Source organism: Falco naumanni, chromosome 4 (assembly GCF_017639655.2).
Source record: "Falco naumanni isolate bFalNau1 chromosome 4, bFalNau1.pat, whole genome shotgun sequence".
Lineage (NCBI taxonomy): Eukaryota > Metazoa > Chordata > Aves > Falconiformes > Falconidae > Falco > Falco naumanni.
Genome location: NC_054057.1, coordinates 90,136,086 through 90,163,086, shown reverse-complemented (window position 1 = coordinate 90,163,086; position 27,001 = coordinate 90,136,086). Strand labels below are relative to the sequence as shown.

The window sequence follows — 27,001 nt, the reverse complement described above, 5'->3', positions numbered from 1 at the left end:
GGGACTGCATCGGCTCCCCGGTGGGCTTCTTTCAGGGACAATCAGGACTTATCGGCACTTGAGGAGTTGTTACTTCTGTTGTTTAGATTAAAAAAATCTAGGTATCATCTGTTCTTAACCTGACTTTTCTTACCCTCCCCAATAAACCTTCCTTGAAATCCCAGTTTTAGGGTGTTTTCTGTGCTGGTGTGCAGTGAGAAAAGGTCTTCAGATCCCTGCCAGTGGAGGAGCATCCTTGACATCGCCATCCCTGGAGGTATTTAGAAGACACGGAGATGTGGTGCTTAGGGACACGGGTTAGTGGTGGCCTTGGCAGTGCTGCGTTAACCGTTGGACTTGATGATCCTAAAGGTCTTTTCCAGCATAAATGATTCTATGAGCAGCCGTGCCGAGCTGTGCTGTGCTGCCTCTCTGCTGTAGGGCATCAGGGACAGATTATCCTGCAGTGGGCTGGGAAGAGAATCCCTGAGCCTCCCCCAGCCAAACCAAGGAAAGGGGGTGGGTGGGGGGGGTGGGGGTGTGTGTCACAGTAGCTGCAGGCTCCGCTTTGCTTCGATACAAACCCAAGCAAATGTCAGACCTTGCAATTACCCTAAAAGCAGCCTTGGGGGTGTGAAAAATCCGTGGGGAGGGGGAAGAGAAAAGCCTTTAAAAGCCATCATCTGCTTGCTTTCTGAAGGAAGCCATGCAAGCCCAATGCTTTGTGTGTTGTTCCCATAATTGTAATAAACATCCAGGAGGCAGCTTTCGGCAGCTGCTAATTTTAAAGTAATGTATTAATCAAATTAATTGAGAGTTGCTTTTAGTAATTAGCAACAGCAAACATAACTTTCTGAAGTGATGTTTTCAGTGTTGCTAAAAGTGATGCCCCCCAAAAGAGTATCTCTGTAGATAAATCATCTGCAAAAGTGTTAAATTGTCTCTTTCTCTACCTGATAATCCAATTAAGTGGTGATAAGAAAAATAGCTCTTGGAGAGTTTCAGGGAAGCAGAATAATGTACTTAGTGTTGTACCAGAATCAAAATACCACATAATCATGGGTATCCATGGATACTGAAGCAACACTTTGATTACTAGATACATCCATTACCCTTAAATACCAGAGTTAGGTGTTTAATGCCCCGAACAATTTAATGCATGACTGCTTGAACTTGCACAGGGAATTCTCCTGAGATTTTGCCTGTCAGAGGCACAGCACAGAATCTGTCAGCAGGCAAAGGGAAGGCAGCTATGATATTTTTAAGACTCTCTCTTCTTCCAAGTTCCTGTGTGCTTTGCAACTGCTGCCACCCAGATGGCTCAATTCGCCTGCCTGTCCTCGAGCTGCCTGTGAACTGGAGCATTATGTGATGTGGCCCGATCTCTATCCCACGTCTGTGACATATGAGTGGGATTCCTGTGAAAAAAAATCGTATGATAATCTTTTACAGTGCTTGTGCTGTTGGGACTCGCTTCGCAGCAAATGGATGGGTGTTGTGTCTCTACAGCATCAGACCTTTTATCACAGCACAATGAGCACGGTGGTTATTTCATGGTGTAGAATCCAGCGTGAGGCTGAAGCCACAATTCCTCCACCAGAGCTTTGACTTCTTCATTTGTTTTGCAGAGCAGGAATGGGAACCCTGGAAAGAAGCCTCCTCTGCACAGAAGCTGTTGTGGGTCCTGAGAGCAGCCCAGGACACGGGGAGCTCTTACCTGTGTGGTCTGACCAGGGTCCCCTGCCACCAGCCTGGCTCCTTCCTTTCCGTTGGGTGAAAGGATCCAGTCCTCTGTCCTAGCGTTGACAGTGAGAAAATAAAATGCAAAATGGAAAAAGTAAAATGGGCATTTAAAAATCGCAATGCTAAAGAGGCTTGGAAGCATGTATTTAAACACGATTTTATAGCAGTGGCTCCAGCACCTTCTCAGGGGGCATCTGAGCAGGCAGCACAGAGTGGGTATTTCACTGTCTGCTGCTGCTGCTGCAGTGTGGTAGGGCCAGGCTTGGTGCCTGCACTTGGCCATCCATGCGACACTGGGTGCTTCTGTAATGTGCAAATGCATATGAATCAAGATGTTGAAGATAGGGAAAATGTGAGCAGAAACTTCTCATTTATTCATCTTTTGTAAAGATAGCTGGATTTGTTATTTCTTTTTCTTTTTTTTTCCTGCTTTTTTGTACTCACAAAATGACTTTTATATTATCAGAGTTCAAAACCGACTTCCTGGAATGTCTCAATACAAGTTTTCATAGCAAAACATTTTTTTTGAGGATACTTGTAAGGCAGAATCTTACATATGTATTCTGTTTGAAAGGGAAAGAAGGAGAAAGCTGGCATCCTATGTAGGCAGGGAAAGCATGGGCTTAATCCATTGTTCCTGACAGTAACTGAACAAACTGAATCCTTCCTATAAGCTATTTTGCTAAAAGTAAAAGCAGGAAGCCAAGAAACAGGTGTCGTGTCATCCCACTTGTTGCACAGCTGGTCCTTTTCAGCCTACCTTTGCTAACCTGCTCCTCTTTTTTTCTGATCACACTTACAGCTCCTTCCTTCACTGAGCTTTGGTGCTGGGGTTTGGTTTGTTTCTATTCCTGAGTAGTAATTGTCTGAAAAAAAGGACAAAAGCAACCTGTGGTGAATACTAATTTTGGGGAGAAATGTGATTTCATGATCTCTAAATCCGTTTGTAAACTTGAGAGTAAATGCAGTCTGCAGCTTTGGTTGGAGAGCATGCGGGAGGAACATGAGGAGGGCTGTACATCACGTTTGTCCCGCTGCTCTCAGAGCTTGGGGACATGCTCGGGTGGGAGAGCTGGGGTCCCCTGTCCTACCAGAGAGTAATTTGCCTTCTGTGCATGGTGGCTTTTATCTCCTTTTTGATACTGCTCTTTGAATGAACATCAGCATCTTCTTCTGTTCCCGTTGGGGATGGTGCAGCTCTGCGGGTGAGTGCAAGGGACCATGCCCCAGGTACCAGTAGGCGATGGCAGGGTCAGAACGCTGGGAAGTCTGAGGTAGGAGTTCAACACCTCTCTAGGAAGGAGGAAACTCACCTTTTTGGATGACTGTTTTAATCGTGGGGTAGGAGGGAGACAGCAGAATCTCCTGCATAGCACCTCATTTGTTTCTTCCTACAGGTCCCTAGTAATGACTGTTCCCAATTCAGATTAAACGGAAATTTTTGGTTTAGGTAAAAGTAATTGTATGGCTTTTTATTTTAATGAGAAAAAATGAAGATCTAGCAACAAAAAAAAATGTTGATCTCTAAATTTTCTTTTTCAGTCTGGCAGCCAAGCCAAAAAAAATCAGGGTTTTGTACATCCGTAATTGCCAACATCCTGTGCAATACCTTAAGATAAATTTTCTCTGTCTCCAGCACCACTTAATTAAAAGTTCTCCAGAAGCATGTGAGAAAGTAGGGGCCATTATAAGGATCAAAGTGAAACTGAAGTAGGTTCTGTTGTGCAAAGATTAACTAGGAATGGTGTTTCTTGAGACAGAAACTCTGCTAAAATGAGTCTTGTCAGGGACTTAATGAAGTTCAGAATATCCTTCTACTGGAAATAAAATGTGAGGGAAAAACTGATTTTCATCAACCAGGGAGAAAGGACCCAAGTTCACTTTGCATTTTTTTTGTTTGCACACCCCACCCCCCCCAAAAAAAAAAAATAAAATCTGGAGGTGCTGGTAGTTTTGATTGAAATGTTAGTGTTTCTGTGTTTTCTGAGCGCTGCCAGGGGTTGTAGTGCAGGGAATTTTAATTCCAGGAACAATTCCAAACAATCGGGTCAGTTTGCCAAAGTGGCACAAACCACTGGGAAAACTAGAAGCTGTAAAACCAAATAATTTCCAAGTTATTGTTTGAGGAAATGGTTTGCCTTGTTGTCTTATCCTTTTCATAGATTATTGTGCGTTTCCCTGGCTTACTGGTTGGACAAAGGCGCATCTGCAAAGGCTGAGCCTACCAAGTCTGCTCCTGGTGCTCCCGTGCCAAATTTGATGGTATTACAGAAACATTTGCTGGCAGCAGGGAAGGAAGAAAGATGCCAATGTTAGCCTTCCATACATAGCCTGGAAGAGAAAGGAGATTGTTTCAATGGTAGAGTCGTATGGTACCGACTGCTTCATCGTTGTTGCTTTGAGGACCATTCGTATTCTGATTCCTGTGGATTTCTAGGATTCCACCATGAAAGGAGTTAAACATTTGCTTGCAGAATTGTCTGAATGATGTAACTTACATATACCACAGTTCACGTCTGTTTTTTTCATCTCTAATATCCATTCTTTTTATAATGGCCTTTGCATTATAAATATATATAAGTATATATTGATATGTATATATAAATATATACAGAGGGGGGACCCTCTGTAGCCGACTGGTTAAAGCGTGGCAGTGCTGGTGGGACCAGCTGCAGGGGGCTGGAAGCTCCTGGTGCCGCAGGCTGCAGATGCTGGAGCTGCACAGAGCAGCCCCATCTCGGGTGCTGGGTGCGGAGTGGGTTCAACTCCCAGGCGGCCAGTGATTGCCGTAGCACTTTGTAGCTAATTAGAGCATGTGGCACTTCTCCTGTCCATCAAGGGTAATGTATTATTGCAGAAATCCTATGACAAAATCCTTAATTTGCAACTTTCACATTTTTGCCACGTAATTCCCTTGGAGGTTTATACCTCAGGAGCATTGTGAATTAACCTGACAGTGTAAATAACTGTGCACATGTTTCCTATTGTAATAAGAATGCAGGATGAGAATATGAAAGTTAAACTTACTTTAAAGTGACATTTGAACAATATACACCTGATTCCTTGGGCATCTGTTATTGCTAAAGGAATGGAAAAGGTTGTGTGCCTCTGCCTGCTGTGAGGTCCTCCGCAGTGATCAAAACAGTCTTATTCAAGCTCATAATCTTGGATGTATACAGAAGCTGACGTGACTGTCGGGCAGCTGGGATGGATCACCCTGCTGCTACAGTTCAAGTTTGTACTCTGATGTCAAATGCTACGCAATGTGGACTTGAGCAAAACAAAGTAAATAAGAAAATAATACACAGTGACCCATTTTGTGACTGGGAGCACTTATTAGTCAATTTGTCATAGTGTTGCTTTCCTGGAAGAGGCACTAACGGTTTAAAATCCAAATATCTATCAACATGTCTAAGTTGTATTATCTGGGTCTTGGTCCTCTTGCATCTTACTACTTTGCCTTTTTTTTATTTTCCCTTGATCTGCCGTGCTTGGCTGCAGCCATTTCTGTTCCTAACATTGCTTCAGCGAGTGCTTTCTAATGCTGGTGTCTCCTGCTGCTGTTACATTGAAAGTATTGTAGCTACCACACTGTTGATAAAGTATTTTGGGTTTATTCATTGATATTTTGCCATTTATCCACACTTCCTTTGTGCCGGAGGTGACAGAAAGGTTAGCAGGCCACCACATCACCTGCTCCGTTTGGGAAAGCTCTTCCACTGTCCTGGCTGCCAGAGCAGCTCTCTGCCCAGCTGGGGCTCGATGCTCGGTGCTGACTGCGGCACGCTTACCGTAACCGGCAGGTAGAAAAGGAGTGCTGTTATTTCCCTTCACCAGTGGACAGCAGAGAAACCAAGAGCTGACCTCCCAAAGGTAGTAGAAATCTCTGTATCAAAAAAAGGACCTGAAATCTACCCCCAAATTCCAAGCTGTTTCCTTTGTCCACTCTGGGTCCTCCTTTCTTTAAAAAAAACATGGAAATTATATACTTTGAAGCTGTACATTGCATTAGAGGCTTCTTTCCCCTGCTATTGAGAGCCTGGCCACAGCTGTCTCTCTGTCCAAAGATGCTCAGTTCAGCTGTAATCATTATCGACTATAATAAGATTTTTGGCTTCTCCATCCAGGCAGTAGAGATTGCATGACCCACACAATAGGTGTAATTATTGTCAGGGTGGGTTGCTGAGCTAGCAGCCCTCTCAACAATTTTTTGCTTTTTTTTCAAGCACTTAAGTCATGTGGGTTGCAATTACTTAATATTAAATACTGATTTTTTTAATAATAGTTTTACAACAACAATGTATCACATCTGAGGGCAGGGTGTGGGTTCTTTTTTTTTCCCCTGGAAACAAGGATCCTTTAACATCAATAGACTTTTAACTACAGAAATATTACTGTCATGGATGCGGGGTCTGAAACCCTTTTGCTGCTGGTCTTGCTTCTCTGCACGCCTGGTGTGGTGGTCGTATCTCTGTGATGGAGCCGTGGTACCTGGGGACGAGCACCTGCAGGCATTCTTCTCAAAAGGCCCTGAAAGTTACTTACTGGTGCAGTAATTAGAACTCAGTTGTTGGGGAATATTGCTGCGTGAGCCTGTCTGCTGGTGTCTGTTCTCTGGGGTGGTATTTCCAATCCTCTTGTGAAAAAGCTCGCTTTTACTGAATGGAAGCAGTGGAGGGCTGTGAAGGATTGAGAAGAATCTTTGCAGCAGCTTCAGATGTGTCTAAATAATGGCTCTATCCAGCATGCGAAAGCCCTTTGGTCTTGACTCTATAAAATATATCCTCTCCGTTCTGCTGTGTCTAAGTGGGAGCCTCTTGAAGGGCACTGTGGAGGGAATGCATAAATTTTCAAGTGACAGATCTTGGAGCTTTGTAACAGTCTGTGGGTTGGTTTGGTTTGGATTTATTTTTTTTTTTTTTTAGTTTGTTCTGTTTCTTTTCTTTCAATGAGTTCTCCAAAGATGCCATGCCCATGTTTAACAAGAGAAATCAGTCTGTCATGGGGGACTGGAAGTAGCTTGGCTTGGCATGATGGAGTGCCAGGGAAGGCACGGGTACTTTCCAGGAGCAGCTAATAACTTTAAATTCTCCTTAGGCGTGATGCCAGGACAGAGACATTTTTCCTCAACAGAGGAACATGGATGGCTTCCCCTCGATTTCCAGCTGCCTGCGCTTGGGAGATGCCTTGGGAGACTCCTCATGGAGCAGGAGTCTCAGTCTCAAACCCAGCGCTGCCTGGGGCTGTGTGCTTTTAACCAGCATGTAATCCATGCCACGTGGGGCATTTCAGGAAAGCCGGATAACTCCGCTCATGGATTGGAGTTGATTCTGTCAAATTTTGACCGGACAAAATAAAAAGAACATTTGAAAATGTTTAAACTTCTTGAACTTAGTGCAATGAGACTTTCTTTCCCTATTTAAAAATTAAATTTACTTTTAAAAATCAATATTGCTTTACTTTAAAGAAGAAAATCAGGTTGCAATAATTTCAGGTTGTAATAACTCTAAAACAAAATGAAGCATTCTGTGTGAATCAGAGAAAGACTTGGGGATTGTTATTCTGTGTTATTCTTTCTCAACCTTCCTTTTCACCATTTTATTTCTTCCCACCGGAACCAATCTTTTTCTTCCCCGGAGTTTTTGGATCAGCTAGTGCCAACAAACCTGGCTTGACTTCAAGCAACCTTCGTGTCTCAGCTTCTCAACATCCAAACTAGGGAAAAATGATCCTGACCTACTTTGCAAAGTGCTCTGAGATCTGCAGAAGAGCCGCATTTTGCAATTCTAAAACAATACACCAGGTCTTTGAGGATGCTGGGTAGTTTCCCTCCAGGTGCTTGTACGCCCGCGTTGGGATGTACGTGGTTTGGGATGGTTACCTTGTCCACTGGCAGAGGGCAGGCAGCCTGTTCAGGTGGTGGATAAGCTGCTGCCTCTGGGTTCGTTCCCTAAGAACACCTTCTCTGTTACTTCATATAATGGTACTTTTAGATCTGTGTTTTAAAGCATATCTGTGACTATCTCCTTTGTCCTGCTGTCTTTCAATCAACTCATCCCCACTGCTGTTTCTTATTGTGCATCTCTGATACTTTCTTAATTAACACACTGCGCAGTATATTGAGGAAGTTGGTATCTAAGATGCCATAAAAGATGCTGTTTATCACGAAGAAATAAAATAACGAAGGCAAAAGTTGTGTTTTCATCTGCCAATAACAAGCAGAAGGTCACTGGAAATGTTTGTGGGTTTTTTTTACTGGAAATGTGATTGATTTTTTTTTTTGTTTGGTTTGTGGTTTTGGGTTGGTTGGGGTTTTTGCCTAGAAGAAGCTATATAACTATTCTGTGAACTGTGCTAAAAGTGAGTATTTCTTCGGTACGGATGTATTTGTCACTGTTATGGTGTTGATTTTTGCAGTATTACCTGTGTATTTATGAGAAGTCCCGTTCACAGACATGTACTTTATCTTGAGGTTTCAGTTGCTTGGGCCACTCCATCCCATTTGGTGATGGGCATTTGAACAAGTATGGATTTTCTTGAACAATCTTTGCTTTGCCAATATCTCAACTTCTTTGCTGTTCCTGTTCCAGATAGGTTGTTTCAGAGGAAGCCTTTTCCATCAATATCCTTCAACTTGTAAAATTAAAAAGTATCTCAGCTCTTCACCAAGATAAAGTTTGCTTAATACATTGTCGACGTCACTTGCCTTTTAGCCTGCTGTTTTTTCACAATTAGTTTAAGCTTGTTCAGGTTGTTGTCTGTTTGTTGGGTTTGTGGGTTTTTTTAAATCCCTCTACTGACTGGTTTAATTGTTTATTTCACTTTTCTATGATATTGGTTTTGCCCATCTGTTTAATCTGTGAACCTACCCAGGCATGCAGGCTGTGTGTAGCGCAGTGAGTGCTCTCTGCAGAACCCAAAATGGTACGAATCCCTCAGGAAGGATGACGTGAAGATTAAGTGCTCCATAAGGGCAGTGATGCGGTTGGAGAGTTTCTCTTCCTGCCAGGCTCCCCTTCCAGCCACGTGTATTTCCCAGTGACTTTTCTGTGCTCTCCTCTGACATAGTCCTTTTCTTCTTTCTTCTTTCTTAAACAGGTGGGCTCTGCATTGCTCAGTCCCTGAAAATCCCCCAGGATCGCAAAGACAAGACCATCGACTTTGATAAAATTATCAAGCAGCTCCTAGAAACTCCCAATGCCAGGGCCATCGTTATTTTTGCCAATGATGAGGACATAAAGTAAGGATGACTGAGGGAATTGATTCATTTGTGCTTGATAGCTGTGCAGAAAAGAGAAAGCAAATAAGAATATGAATAATGAAGTGGAAATGTCTGTTGGTAAGAGCACTGTGGAGGGTGGCACCAGGCAGGGAGGTGCTGCTGTTGCTGCCCTGGCTGACATGGTGCCCCAGACCATACATTGGGGGGGGGGGGGGGGGGGGGGGGGGGGGGGGGGGTATGGACAGAGAGGAATGTTGTTGATGAAGGTCTGGAAGCTTTTCCTGGCATAGTGTCACTCACGCACTGGATGGCAAGTCTGATCTTACCACTCAAAGAGGCATTCAGAAGGTGCCCCTCTCTCCAAGCTTGTACTACTATGTAGTACATTCACTAAGTCAGAGTCTGTTTTATGGCAAATGATGGTTGCTGGTCATCAAATCACTTGGATGCTCAAGGTTAAACCACATAAGGTGCTCAAGGTTTAACCACATACACCTCGCTCATAAAATAATATAAAGAATATTTTAAAGTGTGACCTTCATTTCTCAGTTGCCTGTCTTCTATATTCTTTTTCCAGAATTTTAAATTAGCTTAACATTGTGATGGCACTGTCAGTGGCTGAGAGGCTCAGTTCTACAAAACAAGACACAAGGAAGTTAGGGTAAAGTTGCAGTAAAGTCAATGGCAAAGATACACATTTGAGTGGAATCAGTATGTCAGTCTTAGGACATGCGGTGAACTAAGAGAGAGTCCCCTGTGCTGCATGGATTGTGACACAGTGTGTTGTGAAATTCCTGAGCCATGCTGGTTACAGTAATTCCTGCTCATTCTGCAGTTGCAGTATGCCATTTTCCCCAAGCAATTATACATTCAAGTGATATTAATTTGTGAACAAAACTATCTTTTCTGCAGGCAAATCCTTGCAGCCGCTAAGAGGGCAGACCAGGTTGGCCATTTCCTATGGGTGGGCTCGGACACATGGGGCTCCAAGGTGAGCCCGCTCCTGCAGCAGGAGGACGTCGCAGAGGGAGCCATCACCATCCTGCCCAAGCGAGCCACCATAGAGGGTAAGGTCTGCCTCCTGCTTCCTGGCACACTGGTGGTATCAAAAAAAACTTTTCCCCTGTGCGTTTTGTGGATAAGTGCGTACAGACATGGTATGATTAAAAGACTATAAAGTACATTAAGTCTTCATCTCCGGAAATTTTCCTAAATGTCTGTGTTCCTCATCTGAAAACTATACATTATTTCCACAGCTGAGAAACTACCAGCAGTTATTTATTTAAAGCATGATTTCAGAGCTTATATTAAGCTGTAGTGGTATGACAGGGCCTTTATCACTTAAAAGAAAGTAAACCAAAATGATTTTAACATATTATGTATATACATAGGAAGAGAAAATCTTTTGCATTTTATGTATCCTCCCTGAAGCAGTGGATAACTTTTCTACTGAAGAAGGAAAAAATATTTTTTAGATCAGCACTTTCCGTTTAAACTTAGCTTAACTTTTGTTTCATTCGGATCAAGCATGATATTTGTTTATACGTATTGCTTGTGTGCTTCGCAAATATACGTGCTTGTACATACGAATGTGTATATAAAGATTACGGGAAACTTTTTTTACATAATTTCTTTGTTTCTCAACATGTCTTTGTGTTCTGAAGTGTTTGTTGTCTGATCTCTCCTCAATTTGTTATTCCCTTTGTCTCTATAGATTCTAACTATGTGGCTTCCTCTGGGCAAACCAAATTTGTCAGTTAGAGTCCATGTTCTCTTTAATACAGAAAGTTCTTTATAAGGAAGGCACTGAGTAAAGAACACAAACTCCTCGGCTGGCTCATGGCATTGTGTCAGGCAGGGTCTCCAAAGAGTCCCTGAACGTGTTGCCCACATTAAAATAAGTCCTGCTAGCTTCACTCACTGCAAAACCAACATTTGTGTTCATTGCAACTGTCTGCACTACCGCTGCATTAGTTATTCTTCTCAGGTATATGATATGCCTCATCCTTTTACATTTTTTAAACCCTGGAGGCATTTTCACATGTTATTTCTCCATAAATACGTGAAGTTGATAGACAATGGAGTGTTTTGTTTCTGAAAACCAGGATATTTTAGTCATCTTTCCATACTGTCTGTTTTGATCCCTGAGGGTTTCTGACGCAGAAACAAAAAGTCTGCCAACAGTATCCAGAAACAAAAACTTTACGAATTTGTTTGTTTAAATATATTTTCCTTCTATATTACACATTAGGCACGTTGCACATAATGGGAAACATGAGGTTTTCTTTTGGACAGAATAAGTGATGATAACAGAGTGGAAGGGTTCAGGTACAGACAGTCAGTTAAATAACAGTTACAAATATCAGTGTATTTAGTGTATCTGAAAAAAAACCCTGTCCGCTGAGCCCACAAATACCTCCTCATTCAGCGAACACATTAGACTAATGTCTAAAAGTTGGCTGGTTGCATTTTGCACTTGTAGTCATGCGGATTGTTCGTGATGCTTAAATTTCATTTTGCCTGTATATATAATTGTGTTCCTCCTTCAGGAACGGCTGCCATACAGCAGACAGATATTTTGAGGTCCATGAGTTCCAGGTTGCTTTCCAGAAAGGGAAAAACACTCAGCCAGAAGTGGGTACTGCACTTGGTGTGAAAAGGGGAGGCAGAGCAAAGCGTCCCAGAATAGCAGTTGCACTGTCAATAGCAAATGTTTCCTGGCTGTTCTGTGACCGCTCAGAAAGGTTCACGCTGGTTCTTACCTTTTTTGATCCCGTTCATCCATCCCTAATTGCCATCTGTATCTGCCATCTGCTTAGTCCTGTTAGGAAGAAGAGTAAAGGGATGGTTAAGAGTGCAGAGCCAATTCCCATTCTCCTGAAGCAGTTTTCCAGAACTCAAACATTTCCCCTTTCAGACTGATTCCATTTCTGTTTCATCCACTAAGAAACATCCACTGAAATCTGTTACTTACAGAGCTAAGTAATCCTTAGGTATTAGCATTTCTTTCCTTAGCGAGGCTGTTATCCATATGGATCGTCTGCCTGTCTTGCATTTGGACTGCTGTATGTTGTTTTGTTTTTCTTTCTGTTGTTGTAGTAATTTCATTTGGCTATGAATCCAAGAGAACTGGAAATAAGCATTTTAATGTCATTCTTTCATCATCCAGCAAGGAACATCTGCTTCCTAAAATTTAGTAATGCATTTCTTTAGATGAAGACATAAAATAAATGACATAAGAAGCCTTGATTTCCCCCTGTAAATTGATGGAAACAAACTAAATTAACAGAATGGAGCGCAGTTTGCCCTGAAGGACCATGTCTTGAGCAGCATCCCAGCCTAGCAGTCTCCTTTCTGTGTGGTGGGCTGCAGCCCTGCAGCCACTGCCCTGCGGCTTACGGGGGCCAGGTCAAGGCAGCAGTTACGCACCAGCTTAATTCCTGCTGGACTGCTGCAAGCTTCTTAATTAGTCATGAATGAGGGGGTTACCCTTATTTTTACTCCTCGAGAGCATCTTGGTTGGGTTTGGGCTTTTTTTAAATTATTGTTCCTTTTCCTTTTATCACTGTGTTAAATAGCATTTATAATCCATCAGAAGAAGATTCCTAAAAAACTTCAGAGGAAAAAGAGCACTGCAGCCCTATACCTTAACCTGAAGTACACGGTACTGCTAGCCTCTTCTCATGCTTCAGGGAAAAATGTTAGGCTAATAAGCCACAAAATGTTATATTACATTGGAAATTAATGTGCCTGCATGTTCAAGTGTATATGGTACACTCTGGATTATCAGATTTTTTTTTTATGTCTGTAAAGCTGTTGGTCATGTAGATCATAAACTGGAAGGGTCATTATGTAGAAAACGGCATTTTTCAGAGAGCTTTTCTCCCCCAGCCACGACTCCTCAATTCAACATACAGATGTGAAGTGCAGATGTGCTGCTGTGTTTATGCCTGTCTACATACGTACCATTCGAAGTTCCTATTTTTGGTAACAGGGGGAATATCCCAGCAGCCTCCTACTCCAGAGAGAGTCCTAAGCGCTCGGTTTCTTGGAGAATCGGCCCCCAGATACGCAGTTATTTGTCTCAATACTTGATGTCACTCTTGGGACAGAATTTTCTTTGCCATAGTCCCATGGGGTGATTTAGGAAATCATTACATGAACTGAATTAATTCATCTTAAGTCAGTCTTAATATAGCCCAATTGTGTTTGATGTAATTATGCTGAAAGGATAAAGTTGCATCTTATTTGCATAATTGCAATAGACTGTGAGCCAGAGGAAGTGCATGCTTAAATAGTAATCGCTTCATGAAAAGTTGTGTTTGGAACATGCTCCATAGCCAACTTAACCAAGTATCACCTAAGTTGAAAGGCTTTGTGAGCTTTTCAGTGGAAAAAAAAAAAAAAAAAGGCAGAATGTATGTTTTGTTGTGGGTTTTGGGTTTTTTTTGGGTTTTTTTTTGGGGGGATGGGTGGGTTTAGAGTAACTAGGGCAGCAGAATATTGTATTCTGGTTATTGTTGCTTGCAACTCTTCCAAAAACAGGTGATGGTGTGTCCACATGCTTAGAGAGGATTATTAAAACATGAGCCCAGTCCTGAGACTCAGCGTATGCTCAGAGGAGCAAGCACACTGTGTTGCATTGCAGAACTGCAAGGACCTGTGCTTATGTGTGTAAGAGTTTGTGGTCGTATGCCTTAGTTTGAATAGCCTTTTACTCGCAGTACATCCTTGTAACGTTTTTGTGAAGAGGTGTAATGTAACCATCGAGCAAGTGTTAGTGCTGGAGGATGGGAAAAATGAGACAGTGTAGACAACAGGCAGAACCTGTGTTTTCTAATTAAAGTTTGAATGGGATGTATTATTACTATATTACTATTTATTCATTTTACAATAATACTATAGCAATGATGAACATCTGTGACTGCATGCATTTGACGTTCGTTAAAACAACACCACAGTAGAAAAAAATCTGCAAAAAAACCCTTTCTTCTCCAAAATGCACTTGGTGGGATTTTACCTACTGCTGCTTTCGTTCCCCAGACACCCTTGTTGTTCCTTATTCGCCTGAATAGAAAGATAAATGTTGCATATGGGGGAGATTCCCACATCAGTTTGGTGTTGAAGAACAGGAGTGACCCACTGATCATGGGCAGGGTGAAATGCTGCAAAGAGATGCAAGTGTGAGCTACAGGAGGGTTTCAGGCAAGCAAAAGCAGGCTGCTGTAGAGTAATGATGCTAGCAGGATCATGGTAAAAACGGGAGATGTGGAGACAAGCCTAACAAATCCTCAAAATTTCTAGTGCCAGAGGGAAAATGGAAGCGCAGTGGAAAAAGGAAAAGAAAGGTTGAGACTTCATAAAAGCAGTGTGTTTTTTTTCTTGCAGTTCAGCTGAGCTACTTGCCTTCAGACTAGCGAATTACCATACGTGGTTGTCTTTTCCTTAGGCAGTGACAGTCTAAGAGGAAGTTGTTCATTTGTCGTGTTTTTCATTTGAAGTCCCAGAAGCTTTGTAGACCATCCAAACCAGCAAGAAGCAAAATATGGAAACACTCCCTGGGTTCTTGTGGGTTGGACTATCATTCCAGCTGCGGACTTCCCCAGGTGATGGCCGGGGAGCCCAGGTGGTGGGCCACAACCCTATTTCTTTGTAGATGGAACTGAACTTCTTCTGCACCAATCTTCTTAATCACAAACTGACTTTTAAATATTCCACTGCCACTTTACCTCTTCATGTTTCAGTAGATTGGATAAACTTGAGAGTATTTCCTCCTCTTGTTATCACTACTCTACCCAAATCTAATTACATGTTTTAACTGCCTGCGGTAGCTGTCTTTATTACACCATATAGATGTATATACGTTAGCTGGATGACCCTCTGATTAAAGATGATATTATGACTAGTCCAAATATCAATTGACGTTCTCCCTAGCAGGCAGATTCAAAGTCAGGAGTTCCTAAATTCTTTCCCTGGAGGAAGAGCAGATCTTTCTGCTAGTGATAACAAAATTTCTGTGGCACGAGGGATGGAAAAGCCTGATCCTTTAGGAGCAGGTTTGTGCAGTACTTGCTGAATCCAATATGGAAAGCTGTTAGACAACCCATGTCCAGAAGATACTCAGGTCTGGGGAATGGAGTCAGGTAGATGGTTTTGGGTTTCAGAATGATAGTCTTCCCCCCACACACACATTTTTTTTTCCCCCAATTTTTTCTTCTAGTCTAAGCCACATCCACACTGCACATTTAAAAATTGCTTATAGCAGTGTCTAGTGTCTATTCTGATTTAAAAATGGCTCATTAAACTCCTTCAGGAGTGTGGCAGTAGAGAGCAGGCGTGGCAGGTAGAACAGCAGCAGTCAGGATGTTGGTTAGACCTTTGCAAGGTGGCTACAGCTCGCTGCATGGCAGGCCAGCAATGTATTTTTATCCAATGCAGTGTTACAGCTGAAATGAGGAAATAAGCAGCTTTATTCCTGCAAAAACATTCCTATTATGCCACTCCAAGATTTAGGCTTTTGCCATTGGTGCCATGCAGAGCTGGGTGAGGTGCCCAGAGCGTGTCCAGGCATCACAGTTGGGGCGGCATCCCTGGGCATCCTCTCCAAGCTCCAACCTCTCACTCAAGGCTTGGCACAGGAAGAACTAATACCTGGTAAGCGCTTGCTAATACCTGTTAGTGTCTGTTAGGTCCCCCATATGAAGTAGTGAAAACTAGTATTTTCAAGAGGCAGTAGTAAATTTGTAATCTGCCCAGTCAGCCTAACCACTGAGGTTCACGAGATCTGTGGAAGATATTGAACACTTTCTTTTTGGGGAATATGGATCATAAAGTCCTAGAGAAAGAACTAGAACAGAGATTGGTAATTACTGAAAATCACAGCCATATCTTTAAGGAGTCCAAATGCCTCCAGTAGCTCTTACAAAGTTTCAGAATTAAATATATATCGTTTCCATGGATTGAAAATGTCTCTCTATTCAGGGATGTGTTAGAAATTGTTTTCCTCTTAACCTCAGCTGTAAAGATAAACAATTCTCTACTTACATCTTGCTTTCTGTTGTTCTGTGTCTCTTTTCTGCGCAAAAATATTGGAATTGGGCTGTTACACTGTGGTTCACGTTGTTTGCTTCCATGCTACTGACTTAACAATTTCAGATATCCAGTTTTTCCTCCAACTTTTTTCCTTCTAAAATAGTCTTCCTTATCTTTCTTACTTGTATGCGATCTGTTTTCACGGACACCAGCTCACAGTGAAATGAAACCAAGGGGAGGAACAGCTGTAAGAGAAATACAGAGGCTAATATATACATATATATGATGTTGATTATTTTTGAAAGTGTTGCAAAATGCTTTGCTGATAATGAAAAAAAGAATATATTCTTTATGGTCTGAGTTCAGAATTTGATGACTAACCAACAGGGTTTCAACTGGATTTAAGATGAATGATTTAATTCCAGCAAGCTGTGGATGTGGCTGAGGTTTGTAATCTCATGAAGCTCTCAGCTAAGAGGTTGAAGGATGGCTCAAATTCAGCACAAGGAAGTGCTTAGCTATTAAAAAAAGTACAAAATTCCAAAAAAATACCACCAGAAGCATTGCAAGTGCTCTAAACCAACATAACTGTCCTTAATTTTTTCAGTTGTTTGTCTTCCAGAGAAATGGTAAATCATGTTTTTAATGTTTTGGTTTTAAATCCAACAACAGCTGATTTGCTTATTTGTTTGGGCAGTGTTAAACCCAGGAAAAAAACAGTGAGAGTGGTGATTTAAGAAAATAATAGAATTCAATTCTCTCTCACTGTTTAGTGACTCTCAAATATTTTACCTTCACATCCCCAGTCTAGCAAAGCAAAGGAGCTTGGAGTTCATTTTCCTCTGTTAGAGACATTATTGAGTTTTATCCAACATTAATAAATATGGGCAAGCTGTTCTGCATCCAGCTGTGGCTGCATTTACCCCAGGATGTTTCTCTGGGAGAGATGCGCTTTGTGTGGAACTTACCCACCTCCTCCCTGAACAGAACGGAAGGGTGTCTTACCTGTCATAATAAGATTTGTAAAATAGTCCAGTTTGGATTTGTTTGTTTGTTTGTTCACAGCCGTTTTCGGAGGCTTTAACTGTGCTCTGTTGTTCTCAAGATCTTTCTCTGACCTTGGGGTGCGAGTGCCTTTAGGTAGAGTGAGTGAGATGGAAAGATGTGGCTGGGGGGTTGGGTTGGGTTGGTTCATCCTGGGCTGTGGGGCTGTCAGGACCGGGGGGTCACTGCAGCCTCACTGTAGCAAAGCCCACAGACATCAAAAGCCAGAGGGGATGCCCATCATTAAGGGAAAAGACAGAAGTATCATGGGCTGCCACTCCCCGATTTACTCATTCCTCCCATCACCTCCCCTGACTGTTCCTCTCTTCTCCTTGCCACCACCCATCTGACCTGTTTTGCTTTTGGCACTGCTGGAAGGCTCCGGCATCGGTGGGGCTGTGGGTGCTTGGCACCTCCGGGCTGGCTGGCTGAGAGCAGTGGGGCCAGCTCCGTCGCCCTCCTTTCCCCGCACTGCCAGCAGCCCCAGCAGCTGGGGGGCACGCCCTGGTTTCTGGGGTTTTAAATATGTAATTGCAAGCAACGCCAATTAGGAAATACACGTTTGGGTCAGTAACTTGGCAGAGCAACTCTGGTTTGGATGCTCTTACAAGTAAAGTTTGCACGAAGGGCAATATATGTAAAGGTTTGTTTGCAGTTTTTCCCCCATGAGTAAATTGTCTTTACCAGCTTTGGAATTAAAATACTAGGGTGTTGTGTGCTCATATTATTAAGTAAATACAGGAATGTATCATCTGTTAAGATAGGTTTGTTATTTTCGTATGTTTTGTCAAAAAGTGCACATTCCTTATAGAGAACCCGTTGGCTGGCCAGGCGCCGTGAAGGAAGAGCTTGCCTTTTTGTTTTTCTGTACCAATCACACAGTGTTTCAAGTCATTCTACCCACAAACTTGTTGGGAATGTTTCTTTCCCAAGGCTAACGAAGCTGTGAATTGAATTTAAATTAATATCGTGATTACTGGGAATCCAAGGCACACTAGCAACCTTGAAAAGTTTGTTGCATATCGATTCCAGCCCGTTGAAAAAGTCACTCCGGGAGTTAAGATTAGCTTTGAGTCCTCCTGGGTTAGTGCTGAGTCTCATCGCCTCTTGCCTGTGTCCGTTGGGACTCCTGCTGCGGGAGGGCAGTGCGAGGAGGGCAGCAGGTGCGCTGGGCTGAGCGCTGCCAAAGCCAGTGTGCGTCAGCTGGGCTGCGTGGCGAGCCGGGCTCCGTGCATTGCTTGCCCCGCGCTCTCCCGTGGGCTCCCAGTTTGAAGCTTCACGATGAAGAGCACAGAGCAATGAAATGCTGGCTCAGATACCGCGGCGCGGTGACACCCGGGCTCAGGGGGATGTGGTGGTGCCGGGGGTCCAGGCAGGCGGGGCTGTGCCGGGCTGCAGGCAGACACTGTACGTTCACTGTGGCACTGCAGTAGGAACACAGCGCTTCGCATGCCAGGGTTGAAGCGAAAGCTTTGGGGAGAGGTTTAGTAAGTTCAAAGAGAGAGTGGCTTAAGGGTAGCATTATTTTTTAATATGCAGATATAGAGAAGCTAAGAAACACAATGTTTGTAAAGTTTCAGATTAATGTTGTTTTTGTACTTTCCTTTTAAATGAAGGCATTGAAGCCTCTGGGTTTGTTCCTTTTGTTCAAGATTGCCTGTAAGTGTTAGTCACTGAGAAGTACAGGCTCGGCTGCAATCTCTGTGCTGCCACCGACTCAAAGGCAGTGCCCCATAGCACTCCAGACCCGAGCTCCCGTGAGGCAGCACGTTTAGAAAAAACACATACCACTGCAAGTCAAAATGTAAACTTCTTCTCTGCAGCATAGTATTTTGCTGAAGTTACACTTCTGGCTGTTTTGTGGTGTTCAGTTATGGGAGTTCTTTTGGGGTTTCTTAGACACTTTGAAGATGTGATCTTTTTGGAGTATTAAGGAGAGTTATCTGCCACTGCTCAGTACAAGACACAGCTCATAACCACAATGGCATTAGCAAGAAAATTTATTTCAGATGGGGTTTGAACCAGTACCTTTTCAAATGGCATTGCTGCTTCATAGCAAAGAAATTAGGTAGAAAGCTCTAATTGGACCATAAAGAACCATTGTAAAATAAAGATACAGGGAGCTTTCTCTTTGCCCCCTTGAAATTAAATGAACTGCTCGCCCAACCACAACAGACTCAGCTTCCTCAGGTTGGAGGTGCTTCTCTGACGCGAGCCAGCTGTTACTCATTCGGTGAGTACATGTCTGTGTCTCTGTATTTCTGTGCTTTGCGTATTGCTCCCAGGGCTTATGTTGGCATCTTCTCTTTGATGTTCATATTCAACTGTTATTTCAGGACACTGGAGACTGTGTGGGTGGTTGTTTTGAGAGAAGGAGATGCATACGCACATATACACACACAAATTGGTTGGTGCTCTAAGAATTCACAGAGTAATATTTAGCTATTGATCACTGGATATATCATCAGTGGTCTTTGTTTTGGGATAACCTGAATTAAATCTTCTGAAGAACAATTTTCCTCTCAGTGATCTAATGCTGAAGTTGTCTGAGCTGTCTGTTGGACACATTTGGGCACAGTATTTCCCTCCAGAAAGGAAGAATTTTATTTTTAGAAAGCCTGCTATCTTGGTGTGCCAGCTCCTGATCTGCATGTGATCTGGTAGGAACCTCCAAGCCTTCCTCTGCAGGTTTGCTCTGTGCAGAAGGCGGTGATGGGTACCCGTGATTAGAGACGCTTCACGGGGGAGCATTTCTTCCTCCACACAGCAGACAGCCATATGCTGCTTTCCAGCGTTTTTGCGAGGCAGCAGAGCCAAGGGCAGCAACCAAACTTCCCATCCTTGCGAGCAGAGCTCAGCAGCACATGGCTAGCACACAGCAAGCACATGGAGAAGGCAAGTGATGGTTTTCCACGCACACACAGACACACACACTAGGAAATCCTAGTGTTTTCTAGTGCTGTTAGTCTTTGCTTCTGTGCAGACTTTTAAGCCTCATTTGTTCATAGGAATTAATTTTCCATTTGTTAGTAAAACAGAATCTGGGAAGGGCTGGAGCTCAGGGGACCTCACCAGACCCAGTGTGAGTGAGCCCCTCTGAGCCACTGAACCAGAGCTGGCTCATGCAGAATTATATATATATATATATAAATGTTTTAGTTTGGAATTCTGTTTAGACGTAGAAACAGAAGTCAAGAAAAGATTTTACCACCTTCTCCCACTCCCTTAGAGCAGTGCTGGCACTGATACTGTGCCAAGCACAGCGCTGGCATTGTGTTTGCCTCCTTAACTCACCCCGGCCGATGCAGAGAGCTGGGAGGGTGTTCCAGTACTGAGCTGGGAGTGCGAGTGGTTTTGTTGATGAAACAAAGGTGCAAGAGAAGGGCATTAGGGAGGGGTGGTGATGAGGTATTCCTGCAGCCCATCTGAAGCATCATACCCTACATCTGCCAGCGTGGCTGGAGCTGCTTCTGTGGGAATGGGGAGGGAGAGGGAGGAGCTCCCCTCTCCTCTTGGCATAAGGTTGCATCTTTACAGATATTTCTGACATTATAGTTTAAGAGGTTAAGACATTTGTCTAATGCACAGGAAGTATCTTGGCAGTGTTTGTTTTACCATGTATATTTCATGTATTTTTCATGTCAAACAGAAATTGCAGGAGCTTTCTGATGTAAACTGTTCCTGGGTTAGGTAAAAATAGCCATGAATGGTCCCAAATACCTCCTTTTAAAAATGCCGTTCTGCAGGAGGGCTGAGAGCCACAGATTGTTCCTAATGAAACAGATAATTTTTCCTCTCTGGTATACGGCTTTGGCAAAGCAGAAAGAGTTTAATATAGTACGTAGCATTTCTAGTCCAGTGCCTGGTGGACTGCCCATAGATGCTGCAAAACAGGCAATGAGGAATGATGCTTCTTTGAGCAGAACCAATGGTCTCAATGTTTGTTCATGTCTGTGGTGAATTTGGGCTCAAGAAAGAGCTCTGAGTAAGGACTTTGGGATTAGGTCCATGGATACTAAGTGACCGTTTTCCTTTATAATTATTACAGTGTTTTATTTTGGGAAGCTTCAGACACTGAAATTGGGGGCAGTGAAACACAGAATACAAATACAATCTGCTTGTGCCATAAGGTGATGGAAGAAATAAAAGGTTTGGTCCTCTGTCTTTTCTACAAGTTTGGGTGGTTTTTTTTCAACAAGAAAATAAAATAACATTAATATACCTGCCATCTGCTAACTAAATACCAGTGTAGCCCACTGGAGAAGTGGCTTTTTCAGGGAGAGGCAGAAGCCGAGATGGATCCCGCTGCTGCGAGCATCTCCTGTAGCACCATGCCATCAGCAACTGCCCTGCCGACACCTTCCAATGGGGTTTGCGTGGGGCACGGGGTGAGCAGGTTCCTGTGTGGTAGCGAAGCAGAGCTGAGCTGCATTGAACCTGCGCTGGCAGCTGGAGCTCACGGCACCTGGGGGGCTTGCTTTGGTATCTGTGGGGTCTCCTTCCCTTTCTGTGCTGTTCCTGCCCTTCCCCACCCAGCTGTCGGGAGGATGAGGGGGCAGGTATGTGCATTCAGTGCTCAGCGCTTCTGCTTCTCCAAGAGACTGCACGTATTTTATCAGAAATGTCTATTAAATCACATATGTAATTCATTCATGTATATTAAATCCTCTACCAAGATAACTTTCAGTCTAATATATTTACAGTAACTTTATTTCCACTCTGCTTGAATTCATACATCTCATACATTTCTTTATCTTATCAGCTCTTGCATTACTCTTTACAAATGCTGGTAAGTATTAACTTGTTTAATATTACTCTTCCTCTTTGGGGTTATTTTTTGTCTGTCTTTGAAAGAAATTGAAAGCAGGAGTTCCTAAATTCTCAGAAGAATTATTTTTTTTTTCATATGGTATTTCTGACTCGCTAACCACAACCTAAAAAGATTCTCTCTCCAGGCCACTTAAAATTAGTCTCTGAAATCCTCTGTGACTTAGCTATTCTTTCTCTTTATTGGAAAGCCAGAAAAGAAATACTAGTTCATAATCTCTCAAGCAAAGTGAAAATAAAAAAGGTTGAGGCTTTTATTAAAGTAAAATGCAAGCATGGCATCCCTGCTTGCAAGCCACAAATTAATACGGCTGCAATACACATTTAGAATGAATTCACTGTGAGCATTATGTGTTTATTAGTGTTGGTGTTTTCCTGCATGAGTAGCTATTGATTACTGTCCTAGTTCTCACCACGGGGATCTGGAACATCCCAGGGGGGATCTCTGTGGGCTCCAGCTTCTCCATTGCTGGGGCTCCACGTGCGTGCACACACATGAATTGTGTGTTTCTGAAACAGGCTGAGCCCCACTGGGTAAGACAGGTTCAGACACAAAAATAAATGTGCTAATTTTAGTAAGTGGGCAGAGATCTGAAGGAGTTTACTTGTTTATTTGATTGGAGTGGTTTGGGTTTTTTTCCTTTTAGTTTGCATTGTTAATGCTTGAATGGTTATAGACTTTTGAAAGTAATAGTTTAGGAAATAATACACATAATAATACACATAATTTCCTTAAAGATGATACAATGAATGCTAAAGTGCCCACTTTGCTCATGCTGGGTTTGCAGATCTGCTTGGGGAATGTGTTTTCATTTTGTTGACTGACTACGTGACAGCAAAGGAAATGGAAAATAATATAGGGAAAAAAAAATCCTCCATGTAATCACATACACTAGCTCTTTAGAGAAATGAAGCAGGAGTCAATAGACCAATGATCTTGATCTCCTGGTAACAATAGATAAACACAAACCTTTTGCCTCATAGTTAAAATATAATTGTAGGATGGTGAAGAACTATGTGTTTGCAAGTCAAGATACCCCTCTGTGCAGTTTATGGTAATACGTCTTCAAAGTGTAGTTCAGTCTTTGTTTCAATTATGTGATATGGTCCATCTGGAAATTGATTCACTTGTTCACGTTAGCAGAGCTGTAATGCGACCAGCATGCCGTGGTGTGCCTCAGCCTGCTGCTCCACCTCGGAGCCTGGGGCTGGAAGGGGGTGAAGGATGTGGTCATGGGCAACGCCCGCTTACTTTGGGGTGCTGTAAGATGGAGAGCCTCTGGTTAAGTTGTCACACTGCCTCTGCCCACTCTCAAACTACTGTTGAAATTAGGGGAAAGAAAGAAAAAGAGCTAGAGAGAAAGCACAGGCTCTGTGTCTGAGAATCCAGTGATTACTAATCCCCTTGAAGGAGCCTTCAGCTGATTTCTCTTTGCCCTCTGTGTCTGCTGCTCCCTGCCAGCCTGCTGTCTGATGTTGCCTCCAGAAAGGAGCAGCTCGGCCAGCCCCTCGGGTACCGTTGCTGAGCGGCTTGCAGCACATTTGGGAGCATCCGTCCCCAGAAGCATGGCGCAGCATTGCTGCCCGCGGGGAGGAGGGCTTGCCAGGAATGCTGAGCACCATGTCTGCTGGGAGATGGGGCAAATTAATTGGCGATTTCTCTGCTAAAAAATTCCGTTGGCTTTGGGTGACGGGGGTTTTGGGGAGCAGAGGCTATTGGTGCAGCCCGAGCCCAGGTGCTGTGTATCTGTCCTGCTGCTGGCTGAGCTGCCCCTGTGCTGCTCCTCCCCTGCAAAACAGGCAGGAGCCGCGGCTCTGGGTGTACGGCGCATGCGTGTGCATGGGGGAGTGTGCCAAGAGCTCCCATACACACCTGGCATTGAGCTGCAGTCGACCAAAGCTTATTGCACTTGGAGTCTTTCCTCCCTCTTAACTAAGTTACGACACAATTAAAAATGTGATTAATCATGGAAGCTATTTAATAAAGGGCCAGGCAAATGGAAGGTTTCCACTTATAGAAAAACACAGGCGGTGGGGGAAGAAAAAACCTCTCGTACTGCTCTCTCAGCTCTGCTGGTGGTTCAGCAATGGCTCATGGTCCTGATGTATCTCACCTTCAAAAAAGTAATTGCGTTACAATTTGTGAGAAGTAAGTATGAAGCACATGAGTGGCATCAATTTGATTATTACTACTGAAAAGAGAATGGTCTAATTGCTTGTGAATGATGATTAAGCCTAATTAGAGTCACTGTTTTGCTATTACACTGATAACAGCCACCTGTAGTGCCTAGGCTTCCATATATTCTCCACGAGCAGGTATGGTGCCCACGTTTTTACTTCCCCGTGCTGAGGACAATAAGTGCAGTTCTTGGCTTTCTGCAGTGTGGTGTGTACATGAGCACCTGTGGCGCAGTAAGCTCCCACAGGTATTTCTGAAGTGAAACTAACCTTTTATTTCTATTTCTCTCTCCAATTTCTGTTCGGGGATACTCATGGTGGTTAACTGGTTGAAAGTAGCCTTGTAATGAGGACATACTTTGAATCTTTGTTTTCAAGTTTATTCTTTGTTTCTCAGTTTGATTACCACTTCACATAGCGTGAATTTCCAAAGAAAAATATTTTAGGATCTAATGGAAGGAGTTGCTAATGACATCTGGATGTTATTGACATCCCTTCTGTTCCTCAGCAGAGGTGTGCTGAGCTGCCACATAGGCTTTGCTGCTAAAGGCACTTGCATGGAAAGAGCCTGTTGTTCTCTGCCTTTATCCCTTGGCTTGTGGATTTTGTGGGTTTACAACGGCTACAGCCTACTGCTGCGTGCAGGAGTCAAGGACAACAGGAAAAGTATCAGAGTCGTGTGGAAGGAAAGATGCTGAAGATGGAGTTCTTGTGTGTCGGTAGTCATGCCCAGCTGAGGCATTGGGTTGGGATGAAACAAAATCTGCGGGGTGGCCGCTTCTGAGCGGGAGGTTTGAGTGGCTGCTGGCCCCGTCCCACGCAGGGGTGGCTGGTGATGGGCACTTGTCAGTGTGCCCTGTTTGGGGCTGGAAATGGCTTCGGAGGCTTTCCAGCTGCCGTAAGCAATGGCTTAAATCAGAAACTAAGCAGTGGGACAGCCTCTTTGCAAAGTTGGGGTTCTGGATTTCTTTTTTTTTTCCTGGGGATCTGCTGGATTTATTGGACAAAAGCTAGAAGGACGCAGGTTAGCTGGGAGCACGTCCCTGCGCCTGGCTGGTGGCGTGGGCTTTCAGCCTAGGGAGATGGCATCTTGCCCGCAGGGGCTATGGGCTGCTCCACCACACCACGGGGTTTGGGAGCCCGAGCACTGCTTCGGAGACCCAGCTCTGTCTTACAGTAATTTTCAATTATGTAACGCTGCTTCAGATGTTTGTCTTGTACTCTATTAAAGTTTGCATTAAGCAGTTCACTTATAACAGGGCCAAGAAAGAAGTTTAATACAGTACTGCAGCAACTTTCGTGGAGTTAAATTGGTGTGCTTTATTTAAAAAACAAAAAATATATGTACCTGAACTTTCTTTAATGTCTCCTTAGAATTTAACTTATGTTTTTAGCTTTGGCAGTTATTTAAAATGCTGATGTGTCAGTCCCCAAAGAGAGAATACTTGTCTCGAGTATTGCCACTTGAAATTTTGGGAAGCCACACAGATGTTCATCTCCTCATTATGGAAATAATGTATTTGGTTAATGTGTTGGTATGAAGAGAGGGGAATACAAATTATCTTGCAACTTGAGAGCCATTTAAAAGTTTCCTTATGCTTAGACTGCCTTATTCATCTCTGCTAACGCATCTCTGACGAGGGAGGTCTCCTGAACCCTCCGGGTCTGGAAGTGCCCTGCGAGGTGCCAGCTCTGGCTGAGCTCCTGCTGCCCCGTGCCAGCAGCCCAGCCCTGGCTGGTGCCCGGTGCTCGGGCAGCGCGACGCCAGGGACTCACTTTCACCACAGCACCCGGGGGAGATGCTGCTGGGTAGTTACCTTCTCAGAAGATCTGCGTGCCACTCCTTGGGGATGAGGCTTGAGTTTCTGTGCTGAGTACTGTGCTTGCAGCCTGTAAGAAAAATGAGAGGATCCAAGGCAGGAACTGGCCAAGGGTGCTTGCCTGATGGTCCTTAAGGCTGGCCAGGATCCCAAGGGATGCTTAGCTAATGGTGGGGTAGCCCTGCCAAATGGAGGTGATGAGGAATGGGTGCTTGGAGGGTATTCTGCTCCCAAAAAGTTTAAACCAAATTGGAAAACGCTTTTGCTTTCCCTAAAAGGTGCAGTGTGTCCCAACAGCAAGTCCTTGGGGAGATGCGGGCATTCCTGTGCGGGACTCCATGGCCTTGAGGCCAGCCCCAGTGACGGTACCGTGTCCCCCAGCCTCAGAAATCACCCTTGTTATCTGTTCGCATGCAAGTCTGAGCACTCTTCTGGATGGTGCCGTGTGGTTTGGTGTGATTAATGCACACAGTTGGCATAGAAGCTGAAACTTTGGGTTAGCAGCCTCAGGCAAGACGGCTGTAGAGGGGGAAGGAGAGAGCAGTCATTATATCACTCCATCTCATGCCCTAGCACACTCTGGCTGGATGGCATTATTAAAACTGCCTTATAATGAAGAAGTCAGTTGTCAAGACTCAAGGAAGTGATTTTTTTTTTATTATTATTTATTATTTTTTTACAGACTAAGCTTGGAGGGAAGAACGCAATAGAGTTTTTGGGTAATTTCTTAGGGATGTTATGGTAGTTTAAACTACTGAGACGTGACTTTGCTGTGCACAGCCAATTATATCAACTCTCCCGGCGCAATGCATGGATGGTCTCTGTTGTGCCAGTTTATGTATTGACTCCACCTGACTGCAGCTCACAGCTCAGGCTTGCAAGTGTCTGCCATGTGTACTGTCGAAATGATGGCTCTGCAGAGAAGAGGCATCATGTTAAATAGCATTTTGAAAGAGCGTTGTTACTTTCATCTAGCCGGTGTTACCATGTCAACAGTAAAAAAAAAAAAAAAAAAAAAAGGCAACTTTCGATGTCTGATTTGGGGGGTGCTGTGTGTGTATAAGTATGGGTCTGTGAGTGTGCATATAAATTTTAGGATACACAAATATATTTACACATACCATAATTATTCTTGTTGACATGGTAACACTTCAGC

The 27,001-nt window shown here is 43.6% G+C and overlaps 1 protein-coding gene across 3 annotated transcripts in view; it reads left to right on the top strand.

The window, feature by feature from the left end:
* Positions 1-27,001, top strand: part of GRM7 (glutamate metabotropic receptor 7) — a 304,882-nt gene that overhangs the window by 152,600 nt on the left and 125,281 nt on the right. For all 3 annotated transcript variants that reach the window (XM_040593477.1, XM_040593476.1, XM_040593478.1), the window contains exons 3-4: positions 8,821-8,962; positions 9,857-10,011. In XM_040593477.1, coding sequence (XP_040449411.1) covers positions 8,821-8,962; positions 9,857-10,011 — 297 coding nt within the window. The remainder of the gene's footprint in view (positions 1-8,820; positions 8,963-9,856; positions 10,012-27,001) is intronic.